This window comes from Danio rerio, chromosome 23, assembly GCF_052040795.2.
Source record: "Danio rerio strain M-AB ecotype USA chromosome 23, GRCz13ab, whole genome shotgun sequence".
Lineage (NCBI taxonomy): Eukaryota > Metazoa > Chordata > Actinopteri > Cypriniformes > Danionidae > Danio > Danio rerio.
This window is the reverse complement of record NC_141043.1, coordinates 9,906,343-9,922,954: the sequence shown is the minus strand read 5'-3', so window position 1 is coordinate 9,922,954 and position 16,612 is coordinate 9,906,343. Positions and strand designations below refer to the sequence as shown.

Sequence of the window (16,612 nt, the reverse complement as noted above, 5' to 3'; positions counted from 1 at the left end):
ATCAAATATTTAGATAAATATTTTATTTTATTTTATTAAGTTTATAAAAATATATATAGAATAAAAAAAATTAGTTTAAAGCTTGATTATGTAACCACAAGGGAGTAGATTGACAATGAAGAGAGGATCCACATGCAGGTTTTATTAAGAATCGTAGTCAGACAGGCAATGGTCAAAGACAGGCGCAAACAGGTACAAACAGGCAGATCCAGAGATATTGTGACAGGCAGATGGTCGGTATAGGCGGCAGACAGAGTAAATGATAAAACAAAGCGAGGGTCAAAACACAGAGAAACTAAACCAGGGAATGCTTTGTAATGTTACAGGGTGTTTACCAAACAAGACTCAGCAACTGGTCTGTGTGTCTGTGCTGCTTTTAAAGTCCATGTAATCAGTTCTGAACAGCTTCAGCTGTGTGTGTTAGCAATCAGCAGGAAACCGGAACAGGTGTGAGTGTGTGGTGCATGACAGGATTTGTAGTCTATATGGTGACAGATTTGTAGTCCTGAGTAAAAGTAAATGATTTCCAGCATTTGGGGTGCGTTTCCCAAACAACAACGTAACTCATGGCTGCACTATCATAGTATGATGCATCGTTTGAGAAAAGAACGATGTAGTGACTAGTGTTTCCCAAAACGCATAGTTTCTGTCGCAGATCCATCACTTGAACCATGTTAGTTATAACGTAAATCGCCAATAATGACGCTCTAAAGGGGGCAGAGCAACTACTTCTTTACAGAAGAACCCCATCATTTCTTTGTGCAAATGATATTGTTTTACACGCACATGCATTTAAAATAATATCCAATATTAGTTTTGGTAAAAACATGCACTCGCTTTCCATATTAACCAAATTATATGTAAATGCCACATATAGAGCATATGTTTCCTTTATAAATATTATTGAGAATATGACATCATATTCCAAAGCAAATTACTTACAAAAGCTAACACATACTCTAATATCATATATAAATCATATGAATAAATAAATAATAAGGCTATTTTTTTATAAAATGAAATGTAATATTTATTATATATTAGGAATTGAAAAAAAAAACAATTTAATAATAATAATAATAATAATAATAATAATGATGATTGTGAGGATGATGATGATGATGATAATTATTATTATTGTTATTATTATGTATGAGAACAATAATTTCATGATGATGATAATGATGAGGAAAATTTACTTTTACAATTTGACACTTGTAAATCACAACAGAAGGTTCTAACCAGCAGGCCCATGTCTTATACAGTACAGATACTTTATAAATAACCTACTATAAATAAAAAGAATTAACATATGCTTTTTTTCCACAAGCTTTGGAGACTATTAAAAAATAGGTCACCTGTACTTTTCGCCATTAGGCTGTGTTCAAAATGACATCAATGGTTTCAAAGTGCACTGAGAAGGGAGCACAATTGTAAACATGAAGATCGCTAAAACTGAACTGTAAATTACAAACTATGCTTGTAACGACGAAACTTGCAACCTTAGTTGGCTAACGATGGTTTTGGGAAAAGCACCCCTGGATCGCTGATGATTGTGACAGATCAGTTGTAAGCAAAAGTGTGAATCTGAAGTTTCATTTAAAAGTTTAATTTAATGTTAAGCTGTTTGAGTTTTCATTTGTACTTTTATTTTATGGAAAAGAGCAGGTTGGAGATTTTGCAAAATATATTTTTTTAAAAATTAAGTTCAGAAATGATGACTGCTTTTACATTTAAATTAACCATTCTTTACTTACAACAGTTGAAATCTTGCCTATTGGGACTTTTAATCAACATTTAATCAGTTAAATTATTAAATATGGTTTATTACATATTGTGTGTGGTTTTCTCAAAAGCAGCTAATCAGTCTTTTTCCATATTCTGTGTATATCCTTCTGTGTTATCTAAAAGTTGTGTTTTGTTTTAATGTACCTATCTGTATCTTAATATGCAGGCATGTGGCTCTTTATTTCTTTTGATTATATTTTCGTTGAACCAAATCAAAAAAGGAAAACAAAATCAAGAATTTTACTGAATCGAAATTAGAGCTTGCAAATCAGAATCAAACCGTATAAGGTAATCTGAATCCATACTAAGCACTATTGGTCTTGTTTAATATATAATAAACTTGTAACTAACTGTTTTTAAGTTTAGTTTCTCATCATTTTTTATTGTCTGCATCCTCAAAAATCAGAACTGCACCTTTTATTTTTGCAGGCTCTGAACAGTCCAAACAGATCGTCTTTGCCCCCAGTTCAGAACCAACATTTGTGAACGTGCCTCAAAACAGCTTTGTGGAGCCATTTGTCTTGAATCCGGGAACCTGGACTGTTATCATTGAGGCGGAAGGCATTTTGCTGGTAAAACCCCTTTTAAAGATTTTATCTGAGAAATCTTTAGCTACATATTACAAACAAAGTTAGGACGTTTACTTATTTAGGATCTCTCAAATCTTTTTACAAGACTTCAATGAATCAATGTTTTAGGCTACTGTATATCAAAGGCTTGTGCTCTTCTGGTGATATCAGCTCTAATACACAATAAACTATATGAAAGAGGAAAACAATATTTCTTAGAGGGACTTTTTTTAAGTTATTTTTCTCTTATTTATTTAAAACCTAGCTTAATTAATTCATTTATTTTTATTTTCTATTTCATCAAAGTGTATTATTTGATGAGATAGTGGGAAGGTATGTTTGGATTTACGGCGTCCTGAAAAAAATGGCATGTTTGTCACACTTTAATGTTTTTCATCTACTAAATTTAAATATTAGTCTATGCAATAAAAAAGCAATAAAAGCAATAAAACAAACAAACGTTTTTTTTTTTTTTTTTTACATCAAATTAGAAATGACGATCTCTGTCAAAGGCATTCGCCCCAACCCTTTTTATCATTCTCATTCTCCTCTCAGATGGACCAAATCAACAGTTACAATAGGCTAACTTTGGCCCGCGGGCCCTACTTTGTTATAGACTTTTTATTAAGACCCAAAAGAATCATATCAACTTGTTAAAAATGGGCATTCGATGTCAGGTAACACTTTAGAATAACTATTTGTTATAACTAGTTAATAGTCCATTAATAAACTGTGACTAAATGGGTTATAAATGACTTGTTAAATAGTAGTTAATAGTTTGTTAATTATTTATAACTGCCTTATAGATCGAGAAATAGATAACTTACAAAACTTAGAAAAAGATCTAACTCTGCGCCTATGCAAAAATATAGATGTGTTAAAAAATAATGAGTAAATACATATTTGAGTCCTGATTGGGAGGTAACATCCGATTCCGATCGAGTCTTAAACTGTGTGAACAGGCCCAATTTGGATATCCCTATTTTGTAATTATTTATTTTGCAACACTGTATGGTATTGTTAAATACCAATAAATAAAAAAGGGGAAAAAACAGGCTCTTTTCAGTAATAATGCATGATAAAATGCTAAACACAGACTCTCTCTTTCTGCAGGACTATCTGGTGCTGTTGCCCAGTGCGTATTACGAGGCTCCTATCCTGCAGCTTCAAGTGACTGAGCCCTGTTCATACAGCCACACACAGGACGCTAGTCAGAAGTCAGTAGAAAAGCATCTTTTTGTGTACATTTGTTCTGTGCTTGTCTGTTATATGCAGTGAAGCTGGAGTAATCTGTCTTTTGTTGTGCTCAGCTGTCTGCAGTACATGTATCTGTCTCTGGATGAGTTCCCATCCATCTCCAGCAATGATGCCAGCTGCAGGTCTGATAATCACCTGCCCAGACCCTGCCACACTGAAAAGATCACGCCTCGCCATCCCAGCATGGCCATCTGCAGCGGCAATGATGTGAGCATGTGCACACACATGATGAAACAACACAGTCAAATGTAGATAGAGTAAGGAAAATCTTAAAATACACAAGTTTAGGGTCAATCAGGGTTTTTTTCCGGAAGTGATTGAGAGTGTGTGCATGCATTTGTGTTGAAAACGTACAATATAATTGTGTTCAGATCAGCGTTGGGCTGCGTGGTCGAGTTCCTGTTCCTGGAGAGTATGTGTTAGTGGTAGAATACGCCAGTGAAGATCAAGCCCCTCAAAACCTTACAGTGTCTGTCAGCTCAGCAGGTGAATCCACTCATCAGGAGCAAATAACACTGCTCCACTGCAAATACAGGTGGGTTTGTTTGGCTTACGTGAGCCTTTTCTCTTTAACTTTGCGTTTTTGTTTTTTTCTTCCGAGGCTGGATGATTTTTTTTATTTATTTTTTAATTATATTAGTGAACTTTTCAAGATCAGAGAAACACATATACACGCACAAAATTCAGCACTGTTCTGGACAAGTCCCATACAATGAGTTTATAGCTAGCTTTCCATCCACCTATTTTCATGCGTATTTCGGCGATGCGCAAATTCTGTTTTTTACTGTTATAACTGTTGATTTTTGGCGCCAGTTAATCAAGAAGTGACGATTTTGTTTGCTTTGACTCGTTGGATGGAAACGCTGCTTTATTCGCACATCTTTTATGCGATAATCCAGTTTACGCATAAAGTTAATTTGCATTTTTGGATGGAAACATAGCTATTGAGCAACAATGACAAAATAGCTTAGCGTGTGACAACAACAACCAGAACAAATAAATAAATTAAAATAAATAAATAAATAAATAAATAAATAAATAGGTAGGTAGGTAGGTCGGTTGGTCGGTTGGTCGGTCGGTCGGTCGGTCGGTCGGTCGGTCGATGGCTGGCTGGATGGCTGGCTGGCTGGCGGGTTGGCTGGCTGGCTGGCTGGCTGGCTGGCTGGCTGGCTGGCTGGATGGATGGATGGATGGATGGATGGATGGATGGATGGATGGATGGATGGATGGATGGATGGATGGATAGATAGATAGATAGATAGATAGATAGATAGATAGATAGATAGATAGATAGATAGATAGATAGATAGATAGATAGATAGATAGATAGATAGATAGATAGATAGTTGGGTGAGTGGGTGGGTGGGTGGATGGATGGATGGATGGATGGATGGATGGATGGATGGATGGATGGATGGATGGATGGATGGATGGGTGGGTGGGTGGATGGATGGATAGATGATAGATAGGTAGAGAGAGAGAGAGAGAGTCCAGATATTCGAGAATTAAATTCCCTTAAATCATGTCTGCAATCCACATTTGAAATTAAGGGTGTAACAATGACTTCCAGTGCAGGAGCAAAAGCCTTTTAGCCACAATCATACCCAAAGACAAAGACTGCTGGAGTCCGTCTGGGAGATGAGAAATGTGTTGTGAATATCCGAATATAGCTAGTTCTGCATCAGGTGGTAAAGATTTACTTTAGGCGTTAGAATAACAATCAAATATGCTTCAGCAAAATGAATATACCAAAAGACAAAAACAGAAAGCATGAAAAGTCGTGTCTTCTGTTTACACCTGTCACATAATGGTGATACGGGGGGTGGGGGGGGGGTTGGGGAATTTGATGCAACTTGGCTTCAGTAAATTGAAGTCTGGACCAATTGAAGTCTACCAACTTTGTGCTTTTGTACTTCAGGTGTCCACTTGCAGCTTTAGGGCGTACACACACTATGTACAGTGGCCTTGAACCGGGCCAAAGCAAGCTTGTCCCCCCTCCCGTCTCCCCCGATGACCCGCACTCACATTACATTCAGGTTTGGGCACGCTTACGTCATAGATAGAGCGCTTCTGACCAGCGCATCATCGATGACGTAAGTGTGATCAGGCCCGAATGTAATGTGAGTGCGGGCCATCGGGGGAGACAGGAGGGGGGACAAGCGTGCTTTGACCCAGTTCAAGGCAACTGTACATAGTTTGAGTACGCCCTTAGGCGCGTTTTGCACTCATACAGCCCAAGTGAACCGCGCTCAAGCCATGGCTGGCCAAGTGAACTGTGCCTGAACCTGATTTAGGCCCCGTTTACACTGTGTTTTAGTTTGAAAACGCGTTAGTTTTGCTACGGTTACGCCATCCGTCCACACTACACCGGAGTTTTCGAGCGCCGAAAACGGAGCGTTTTGATTTTGTTTTCATTCTGAAACGCTGCTGCTCCGTCTCAGTATGGATGGGGAAAAACGGAGACATCTGAAAACGGAGGCAGGGCTGCAGAGATTCGCTACCTGATTGGGGCTTTCGTGCCATTGCGTATCCTTCCCTTATTCGTCAAGTCCCTTACACATGACTATAACACATGGCTTTACCGCTACCGGGAGACAGCAAACCAGCCTTCACTGTAAACAACAACATGGACACAGAAATGGGAGCGTTGTTTGCAGTATTGTCTGTTTTAGGCGCCTTTGTGCAGTTATTCATTTGTTACGTTCAGTAACAACTCCACCTCGTCGTCTGTCCACAAAAAGACCTCTCTTGCTTTCTTTGCCATCGCGTTCATTGTTCAACCAGCGTTTGTTGACTAACAATAACTAAATTTTTAATCAGAGTCATGTTCTGTACTTGTGTTTTGTGTTAGGTGTTTACTCTTAAGTCTTTAACTTTTATTTATGTATTTTTGTTTATTTTTTTACGTTAAAAGAGTCACGTATTTAACACTCTTTTTGACAACTGAATTGAACTGCTGTTTTTAAAACGCACATTTAGGATGAAACCTGCAAGCAAAGGACAGTTTATTCATACAATTGTTTATTATGAGATTTTTGGCTTTTCATAGAAATAAAATTTCCACAATACACTTTTCAGTGTTCCTTTTGTCACACTTCACCAATTTGCGTCTGTAGATTTCAGTTACAAAATACATTTTCAAAGGCCTTTTTCTCAAAATAAGGTTTTTTCCACTTACACTGAGACGTTAATCTCCTCTTCAGCAGCTTTACACATACCAAACGTCACAGGGATTTTGCTTACATAAATTGCCTGATGGATTGCATGGTGGCTCAGTGATAAGCACTTTCGCTTAACAGCAAGAAGGGTGCAGGTTTGAGTCCCAGCTGGGTCAGTTGCCATTTCTGTGTTGAGTTTGCATGTTCTCCCCGTGTTCGAGTGGGTTTCCTCCGGGTTCTCCGGTTTCCCTCACAGTCCAAGGACATGCGCTATAGGTGAATTGAATAAACTTAAGTGGCTGTAGTGTATAAGTGTGTGTGAATGTGAGTGCATGGGTGTTTCCCAGTACTGGGTTGCGGCTGGAAGGCGTCCGCTGCGTAAAACATATGTTGGAATAGTTTGTGGCTCATTCCACTTTGGCGACCTTTGAAATAGAAACAAAGCTGAAGAAAAAAGTTTGAATGAGCCTGATTACATTTTATTCTACAAATGTTTTTATTTTATTTGTCTTGGCTTTTGACAGAATTTTCTGAATTAATAAAATTGATCAAAAGTGATTAAAAATACTCTCTTTAAAACTGTAATACCTAAAAAAAATCTACAAAATCTTTTATCCATTGTTCAAATGTTTGTTCTTGAAATATATGTAGATTAGTGCAAAGTTTATAAAATATTGCCTCATTTGCATTCTTATAACATTTTAGAGACCTTATTACGTGTAAGATTAATTACGTTTTTAAGTAATTGTGTGTTCGGATGCCCATGCTCCATTTGTTTGTTTATTAGGTCTCTTTGTGGTATTTATTTCTAACTTTTCTCTGATAGATTGTGTATATATTTCCCTCTCTGTGTAGTTTTCTGTGCCGTTCAGTGTCTGTTGATGACATGAAGCGTGTGGCCCTCTTTACTATCTCGGCGAATGCTGAAATCCAACTTATTGCTGAAAGAAGCAGCTTCTTCCTTGTAAGAGAGTTTTTTTTTTTTTTGATTGAAATCATTATAATATTTGCAGGTATTTGCGTTCACTGTAAACATGCCATTTACAAGTGTGTGTGTGTGTGTGTGTGTGTGTGTGTGTGTGTGTGTGTGTGTGTGTGTGTGTGTGTGTGTGATTTCCTATCCAGCACAAAGTGTTCCTCATCCCTCGTGCTCAGTTCACCATGGAGTATCTGAAGCCCAGAGTTCATTGCATCAGCACTCATGGCCACTTCGCTCCAGACAGGTGAATAGCACGTTCATCCTTTATTCTTTAAAAAATTCTGTCAAGCAGTTTTGTTTATAGCGTTGTGTGCTGTTAAAGGGAAGGACTTGTTCTGTACATTTTATTGAGTTTTTATGATTATTATTTCATTTGTAATTGGCCAACTTCTACAGCTAAACAGATGTTATTTGAACTTAAAATTAGTGCAGGGAAAGAAATAATCACAATTAATTGCATTCACAATAAATGTTTGATATAATAAATGTGTTTTGGTTATATATGTTTATTATGTACAGTTGAAGTCAGAATTCTTTAACCGAGAGAAAAAGTAAACAATAGATTCTTTAATCTAAATGATTTAAAATCTGTACTATATACTCAGAGAGGACAAAATGACATTTAAACTGGCTGCAAAATGTACACCATTAGAAATGGTCAATCAACTCATTTGCTTTTGTAGCGAGGCAGAGGGAAAACACAAACACCGTAGATAATGTTACAAACAATGCCCCGGAGGGTGCCTTTATTTACAAGTGATATTGGGGTGAAAGAGTGCTCTTCTTAAAGGTGCGTGCTCAAGTGCTCCGGGGAGATGGTGAAGGCTGGTGAGAAGTAGAGTGTTGGATCGGTCACGAGCTGGACTCGGCTGTGGGAGAGACAGAGAGAGACAAGCGTTAGCGCAGGGAGTCATGTCAAATGAAGCTCAACTCTTCCTGTGTGGGGCTGGCTTATATCTCTCCCTGGCTGATGAGGTCCAGCTGTGAGCGATCCGGGGTTGATGAATGATCCAGCTGGTGTGGATTTGTGCCCAGGGCGACGTGGTATTACTTGACTCGCTACATTCCCCCCCCCTTAGCGTCGTCCTGGTCCTGGGTGTCCTGCGAAGGAAGAGCAGTGTATTGAGAGGGGGGGTAGAATGTTTTGACAGACCTGCCCATCCTGACCAGAGCCGTGAGAGTCCGTCTGCGTTTCCGTGGGAGGCCCCGGCTCGATGTTGGACGTCGAAGTTGAAATCCTGGAGCGACAGGAACCACCTGGTGACCCGAGCGTTGTTGTTCTTCGCTGTAGCCATCCATTGTAGCGGGGCGTGGTCGGTCACCAGAGTGAATTTCCTGCCAAGGAGATAGTACCTTAGCTCCAGGATTGCCCACTTGATCGCCAGGGCCTCCTTCTCCACCGTTGCGTAGCGGGTCTCTGCGGGGGTCAGCTTCCGACTCACGTACATTATGGGATGTTCTTCATCGCCGTGGACCTGGGAGAGGACCGCGCCCAGGCCCGAGTCGGAAGCATCCGTCTGTAGAATGAAGGGGCAGCCGAAGTCAGGTGCGTGCAGTACCGGTGAGGACGTGAGGGACTTCTTTAGGGCTCGGAACGCGTCGTCGGCTTCCTTGGTCCATCTTATCCTCTCCGGCTGCCCCTTTCTGGTCAGGTCTGTCAGAGGGCTGGCTATGGATGAGAAGTTAGGTATAAAACATCTATAGTAGCCCGCTAACCCCAGAAATGCACGTACCTGGGTCTTTGTGGTGGGTTGTGGAGTTTCTTGTAGTGCCTTGACCTTGTTTTGCTGTGGCTGTATGAGACCTCGTCCAATGTGGAAGCCGAGGTATCTGGCTTCGGCTAGACCCAGGTGGCATTTCTTGGGATTAGCTGTGAGCCCAGCCCGTCGAAGATCTAAGAGCACCCTCCGTAACCGGGATAGGTGTTCTTCCCATGACTCTGAGTGGACGATGAGGTCGTCCAGGTAGGCTGCTGCATATGGCTGGTGGGGCCTCAGCAGGATGTCCATCATTCTTTGGAATGTGGCTGGGGCCCCGTGGAGCCCGAAGGGAAGAACCCGGTATTGCCAGTGCCCACCGGGTGTGGAGAAGGCGGTTTTCTCCTTGGCGTCTTCACTGAGTGGTAACTGCCAGTAGCCTTTGGTGAGGTCGATGGTGGAGATAAATCGGGCTCCACCCAGCCTATCCAGCAGCTCGTCCACCCGAGGCATGGGGTATCCGTCGAACTTGGAGATCTCATTGAGTTTCCTGAAGTCGTTGCAGAAACGGAGGGTGCCATCGGGTTTGGGGACCATCACTATTGGGCTGGACCACGGGCTACGGGATGGTTCGATGATGCCTAACCTTCTCATCTTCTGGATCTCCTCGTCGATAGCCAGCCTGCGAGCCTCTGGAACTCGATAAGGCCTTTGCCGGACGATGGTGCCAGGAGGAGTGATAATGTTGTGTTGGATGATGGAGGTTCGGCCCGGTTTCTCCGAGAACACATCCTTGAACTGACCAACCAAGGCTTGCAGCTCCGCCTTCTGGTTTGGTGAGAGTTGCTCACCAATGTGGACAACGGGAAGAGTTTCTTCAGCGAAGGCAACGAGATGACCTGGAGCTGCAACCCACTTCTTCATAAGATTAATGTGGTAAAGTTGTTCTTCCCGTCTTCGTCCCGGCTGACGGACTCGATAATTTACCGGCCCTACCCTTTCTACCACGGTGTATGGTCCCTTCCAGGATGCGAGGAACTTCGACGTTGTGGTAGGTATGAGTATCATCACCTTGTCCCCTGGGTGGAACTCTCTGGGTTGGGCGGGCCGGTTATACAATCTCTGCTGGGCGCGCTGGGCTTCGGTCAGGTGTTGCTTGACGATGGGCATGATTTTGTCGATGCGTTCTCTCATGTCCCGTACGTGTTCAATCACCGACCGCTGGGGGGCTGGCTCCTGCTCCCAGGCTTGACGAGCCACATCCAATAGACCCCTGGGTTGGCGGCCAAACAGCAGTTCGAAGGGGGTAAATCCTGTGGAGGCCTGGGGGACTTCCCTGATACCGAATAACACGTACGGGATCATGAGGTCCCAGTCGCGCCCGTCCTCTGCCACCACCCGTCGGAGCATCTGCTTCAGAGTCTTGTTAAAGCGCTCGACCAGGCCGTCAGTCTGTGGATGATATACTGAGGTTTTTAGCTGTTTTACCTTGAGGAGGTGACAGAGGTCTGCCATCAACCGGGACATGAAGGGGGTGCCCTGGTCGGTCAGTATCTCCGTTGGGATTCCCACTCGACTGCATAGCAGAAACAGCTCCTTCGCGATGGCCGATGACGTGGCTTTCTTCAGGGGAATCGCTTCAGGGTATCTGGTGGCATAATCGAGGATAACAAGGATGTGCTCATGTCCCCGGGCCGACTTCGGCAAAGGCCCTACCAAGTCCATACCAATTCGGGTGAAGGGCACATCGATGATGGGTAGTGGTATTAGAGGGCTGGGGGGTGGTCGTTGGGGAGACGTTCTCTGGCAGATGTCACATGCCTGGCAATACCTCTTTACTTCCCCGTCTAGCCCCGGCCAATGGAAACGGTCGCGGATCCTTTTCACCGTGTTGGCCGCTCCCAGATGTCCAGCCATCGGGTGGGTATGTGCCAGTTCTAAGACCGTCTCCCTCTTGGTCCTCGGGACGACCAATAGTGTCTTCTTTTCCCCCCGCCTCTCTGCGACACAGTACAGCAGACCATTTTCCACAATAAAATGTGGGAGGGGGTGAGGGCTGGGAAGTCGCTCATTACCTTCAATGATCCGTACTTGCGGCCAGCAGTGTTTGAGCGTTTCATCTTCCCTCTGTGCTCTACCAAAATCGCCTCCTGCGGTTATCTGTTGAAACAGATCAAAGTATAAATTAGCAGAAATTGATGACTCACCCCCTCTATCGCTCTCGGTGGTCATCAGCGCTGGTTTGCGGTCCCGATGAGCCCGTGACTTGTTCTTCTTCTTTGGACGAGCCGATAGAGCGTGGTGGTGAGTGAGGAGTTCATCGAACCCCGGCCAGTCTCTGCCCAGTAGGAGGGGCACAGGAAGATCTGGAACAACCCCGACTTCGATGCGCCAGCTGCCTGGTTTCGCCGCGATGGTCACTCTTCGGGCGGGTACGTGGCGGGTATCACCGTGTACACACGTGATTGGAATAAGACTTTTACTTTCCTGGCGGTATTTCAAAGTCTTCGGGTGAACCAGAGTGATGGCGCTTCCTGTGTCTAAGGTGGCCGTTTGTGTTTTTCCCTCTAGCTGGACTTTATGGGTGGGAGCCTCGGGAGGGATATTGCGGTGTACCGCGCACCCTGCTGTCCAGGCCGGGGTCGAGTGCGTCGTCGGCTCGGTGGGCATCGGCTCGTCCATCGGGCTGGGGACCGCTGGTCTGCCGCCTGGTCGCGCTGTGCCCTCCACCGGTCGCCAAGGTGCACTTACCCTCCGGGGTGGCAGAGCCGCTCTCTCCCCGTTATCTCGGGCGATGTGAGCTTCAGCCAGCTCGATCGCCTCCACCAGGGTGGCCAGTGACTCAGGATTTCGCATGCTGGTGAGTGTTCGCAAACGTCGGGGTAACGCACGCATCATCTTCTCGATGATCACCTTCTCAGCGACCTGGACCGCCGAGGGATCTCCTCCCAATAACCATAGCCTTCCCAGGCGAGAAAGTTGAGCTGCTTGAGTTCTCACTGGTTGCTTCTCGTCGTAAGACCACTGGGAAAACTGTTGGGCTGCGCTGATTGTGGATAGCCCCATTCTGGCTAATATTTCCTTTTTTAACGCTTTGTAATCTTCATTTTTAGGTGTCTCTAGTGAGAAATATGCTCGTTGCGCTTCTCCTGTGAGAAACGGAGCCAACATTCTCGCCCAGTTTTCTTTTGGCCAGCCTTCTCTCTCGGCAATAACCTCAAAGGTATGTAAATAAGCGTCAATATCATCCAGGTCGCTGAGTTTAGTGAGATGATGATGCGCACTCACTTCGGGAGTCGGATGGTGTCTGGCCGCCTGGCGGAGCTGCTGTTCCAGTCGATCCTGTCTGGCTGTAAGCTGCTCAGAGATGGAATTCTGTTTACTGGAGATCTCCGCTAGGTGGAGCAGTACCTCTTCCAAAGACATGGCGACGGGATGTTGACAGCCGAGCAAGAGGAAGCGTGGGAGAGAGAGAGAGCGGATGCCTGTCTGTAACAAACACAGAGAAAAATTCAGCGGTTATTTTCTACTTAATGGTGAGTGTTTCTTCTGAATTTTTCCCTCTGCAATGCCCGCATTCTCCACCAGTTGTAGCGAGGCAGAGGGAAAACACAAACACCGTAGATAATGTTACAAACAATGCCCCGGAGGGTGCCTTTATTTACAAGTGATATTGGGGTGAAAGAGTGCTCTTCTTAAAGGTGCGTGCTCAAGTGCTCCGGGGAGATGGTGAAGGCTGGTGAGAAGTAGAGTGTTGGATCGGTCACGAGCTGGACTCGGCTGTGGGAGAGACAGAGAGAGACAAGCGTTAGCGCAGGGAGTCATGTCAAATGAAGCTCAACTCTTCCTGTGTGGGGCTGGCTTATATCTCTCCCTGGCTGATGAGGTCCAGCTGTGAGCGATCCGGGGTTGATGAATGATCCAGCTGGTGTGGATTTGTGCCCAGGGCGACGTGGTATTACTTGACTCGCTACACTTTATTTAAATAATCTACACGGTTCATTCTAATTATTAATAAATTATTAATAAATCAACTGTTTTGATTGAATTTTCTTGTCATTTATTTCTCATTTGCTGCATATGTTATTAATTCGAGGATATTAATATGTTACATATTTTATACAAAACCAAAAATGCAGCCTGAACTTGAGAGAGGGGGGAGAGTGCAGCTGTGTGCAGATTGCGCCTAAATAGCATGAAAATAAGAGAAATGGTGGATCTCTTATTTTGTGGATCTTATGTTAATTATCTTTTATTTCAACAACATTTTTATAAACTTTAACCCATTGAAATGAAACGGTGTATAACAGTGTCATAATAGATTAAAAATATTGTTAAAAATCACATTATTTTGTATCACATCTATGTGCCGTATGTAAAGGATGTGTTTCAATCCGGCTACCACTGCAAGTATGTTTTAAACCTGTGGGAAGCACTGTCTACATACAGTATGTATTTAATATCTAAATATAAATAAACATTTTCTCAGATATATGCATGCATGTGTGTATTTATATATACTACAGTACATAATAAATATATACAGTACACACACTTAAATTATGTCAAAACAAACTTCTATTTTGGATGTGATTAATTGTAATGAATTTTTGCCTAGCACTACTTATAATTATTTTATTTTATTTTATTTTATTTGATTTGATTTTTTATTTTTTAATTTGTAATTTTTAACTTTTAATTTTTAATTTTTTAATTTTTTTTAACTAGAACACGTTTTGTAGATCACTTCATTTTGTTTCTGTTTTATTTGATTATTTTTAAATATAAATAAATTTTATTGTGTTTTCTGTGTGTAAACAGTTGAAACTTTGCACTTTTTGTAATTCATTTATTTATTTATTTATTTTTAAATTTTTATTTGCTTTGTTTTAATTTATTGCTTTGCAAGCTTTGACCTTTCTGACAACTACATTTAGCTATATTGCTGCAGTTTTTATGCCTATGCTGCTTATTTACTGTTACTATCACATATCAACATATTTCATATTGTGTCCAGTGGCTCCTGCATCCCGTCCCGTTTCCAGAATCCTCCTCAGTCTCTGGTCCTGAAAGAGGGTCAGGCTTCTTCTGTCGCAGAGCCGATTCTGGCTTCAGCCCCTGACCCATCTCTGTATGCCGACCGACCCATGACCTCCACACCGCCGACCGCAACGGATAATACTGAACACGTGCTTCTGGACACTAGTCAGGTAAACACTGGGACTCATTTTGATTACAAAATGAAAAAAAAATTAAATAAATAAAATAAAAAAACAATAATAATCATAATAATACAATTAATAATAATAATAATAATAATAATAATAAAATTAATGACAGATACAAAACTATCTACAAAATATATTGTTGTTATTATTATTATTATTGCAGATATGTTATCTGTTTTTGCACTTAAACCTTTTCATGCATTAATACTTGCTTTTTCTAAAAGTCAGTGTTTTACTTCTGTCAAATGAACTATTTCCCACATCTAATTAGTCATGTGTTGTAGTTTGTCCTTCAACTATACACTCACCGGCCACTTTATTAGGTACACTTTACTTGTACTGGGTTGGACTCCCTTTTGCCTTCAGAACTGCCCTAATCCTTCCTGACATAGATTCAACAAGGTACTGGAAGTTTTTTCCTTGGAGATTTTGGTCCATATTAACAGGATAGCATCACACAGTTGCTGCAGATTTGTCAGCTGCACATCCATAATGCGATTCTCCCGTTCCACCACATCCCAAAGGTGCTCTGTTGGATTGAAACCAGTCTGAGATGATTCGCACTTTATGACATGGAGCGTTATCCTGTTGGAAGTAGCCACCAGAATATGGATACACTGTCATAAAGGGATGGACATGGTTAGCAACAATACTCAGGAAGACTGTGGTGTTGACACAATGCCCAATGTGTTCTAATAGGCCCAAAGTGTGCCGCCTGAACCATTAATACAAGGCAGGATGTATCCATGCTTTCATGTTTTTAATGCCAAATTCTGCCCATCCGCCTTAGGATTCGTTGTGATGTGCATTCGGAGATGCTCTTCTGCATACCTCAGTTGTAATAAGTGGTTGTTTGAGTCTCTGTTGCCTGTCTATCAGTTAGAACCTGGCCATTCTCCTCTGACCTCTGGCATCAACAAGGCATTTGCGCCCACAGAACTGCCGCTCACTGGATATTTTCTCTTTTTCGGTCCATTCTCTGTAAACCCTAGAGTGTGTGAAAATCTTAGTTCATTAGCAGATCAGACCACCCCGGTCGGCACCAACAACCATACCATGATCAAAGCCTCTTAATTCAGCTTTCTTCCCCATTCTGATGCTCGGTTTGAACTACAGCAAATCGTCTTGACCATGTCTACATGTCTAAATGCATTGAGTTGCTTCCATATGATTGGCTGATTAGAAATGTGCGCTAACGAGCAGTTGGACAGGTGTACCTAATAAAGTGTATTTGAATGCTAATAAAAAAGCAGGTCTGCAAGTCCTCATATCTGCTTTATTTCCCAGAACGCTGTGGTGTATTCGACGCGTGTTCATGCTCTGGGACGTTACGTGTTCATCCTGCATTACCATCAGCCCCTGCATCCAACGTACAACGTCCAGGTCTTCATCAACGGAGGTCGCATATGGCAGGGTAAACAAACACACATAAACATCTTCTGTTTTAGCTCTGTAAATGCTTTATTTATTAACACTTAAACCACCTGCTGTGGTTGTAAACCTAAAAAATATTACCTATGCACACAACTACTGTTTGGATATGATTAAAAAAATTGATTAAGTCACTGTATTATGCTAATGTCTTTACAAAGTAGTTACGGGAGTCAGATTATGCTGAGTTAACCCAGAATGAAGCACGTAGTCAAGATATCAATCAGGCTCTCGTTTGAAAAACAGCCAGTTCTAGTGTTTAAAGTCGCTTTTTATTTCAGGAAATGTCAACGCATCCTTTTGTCCTCATGGTTATGGCTGCCGCAGTGTTGTAATGTCAGAGAATCAGATCATCCTGGATGTGACGGATCATGAGGTGATCTTGACGCTGCGTGTGCCTGACAGGAAGACACTGTGGCTGGTGAGCGAGTTTGTGTAGTTTATTTCGGCCAGGGGTGTCCAAACTCGATGCTGGAGGGCCGGTGTCCTGCTGAGTTTAGCTCAA

General features: G+C 42.3%; 1 protein-coding gene across 3 annotated transcripts in view; it reads left to right on the top strand.

The window, feature by feature from the left end:
- lama5 (laminin, alpha 5) overlaps positions 1-16,612 on the top strand; it is a 201,838-nt gene that overhangs the window by 113,690 nt on the left and 71,536 nt on the right. For all 3 annotated transcript variants that reach the window (XM_087305121.1, NM_001039171.2, NM_001442039.1), the window contains 9 exon segments: positions 2,218-2,360; positions 3,471-3,574; positions 3,668-3,821; positions 3,986-4,149; positions 7,628-7,736; positions 7,898-7,995; positions 14,466-14,658; positions 15,964-16,090; positions 16,389-16,528. In XM_087305121.1, the coding sequence (XP_087161247.1) occupies positions 2,218-2,360; positions 3,471-3,574; positions 3,668-3,821; positions 3,986-4,149; positions 7,628-7,736; positions 7,898-7,995; positions 14,466-14,658; positions 15,964-16,090; positions 16,389-16,528 (1,232 nt within the window).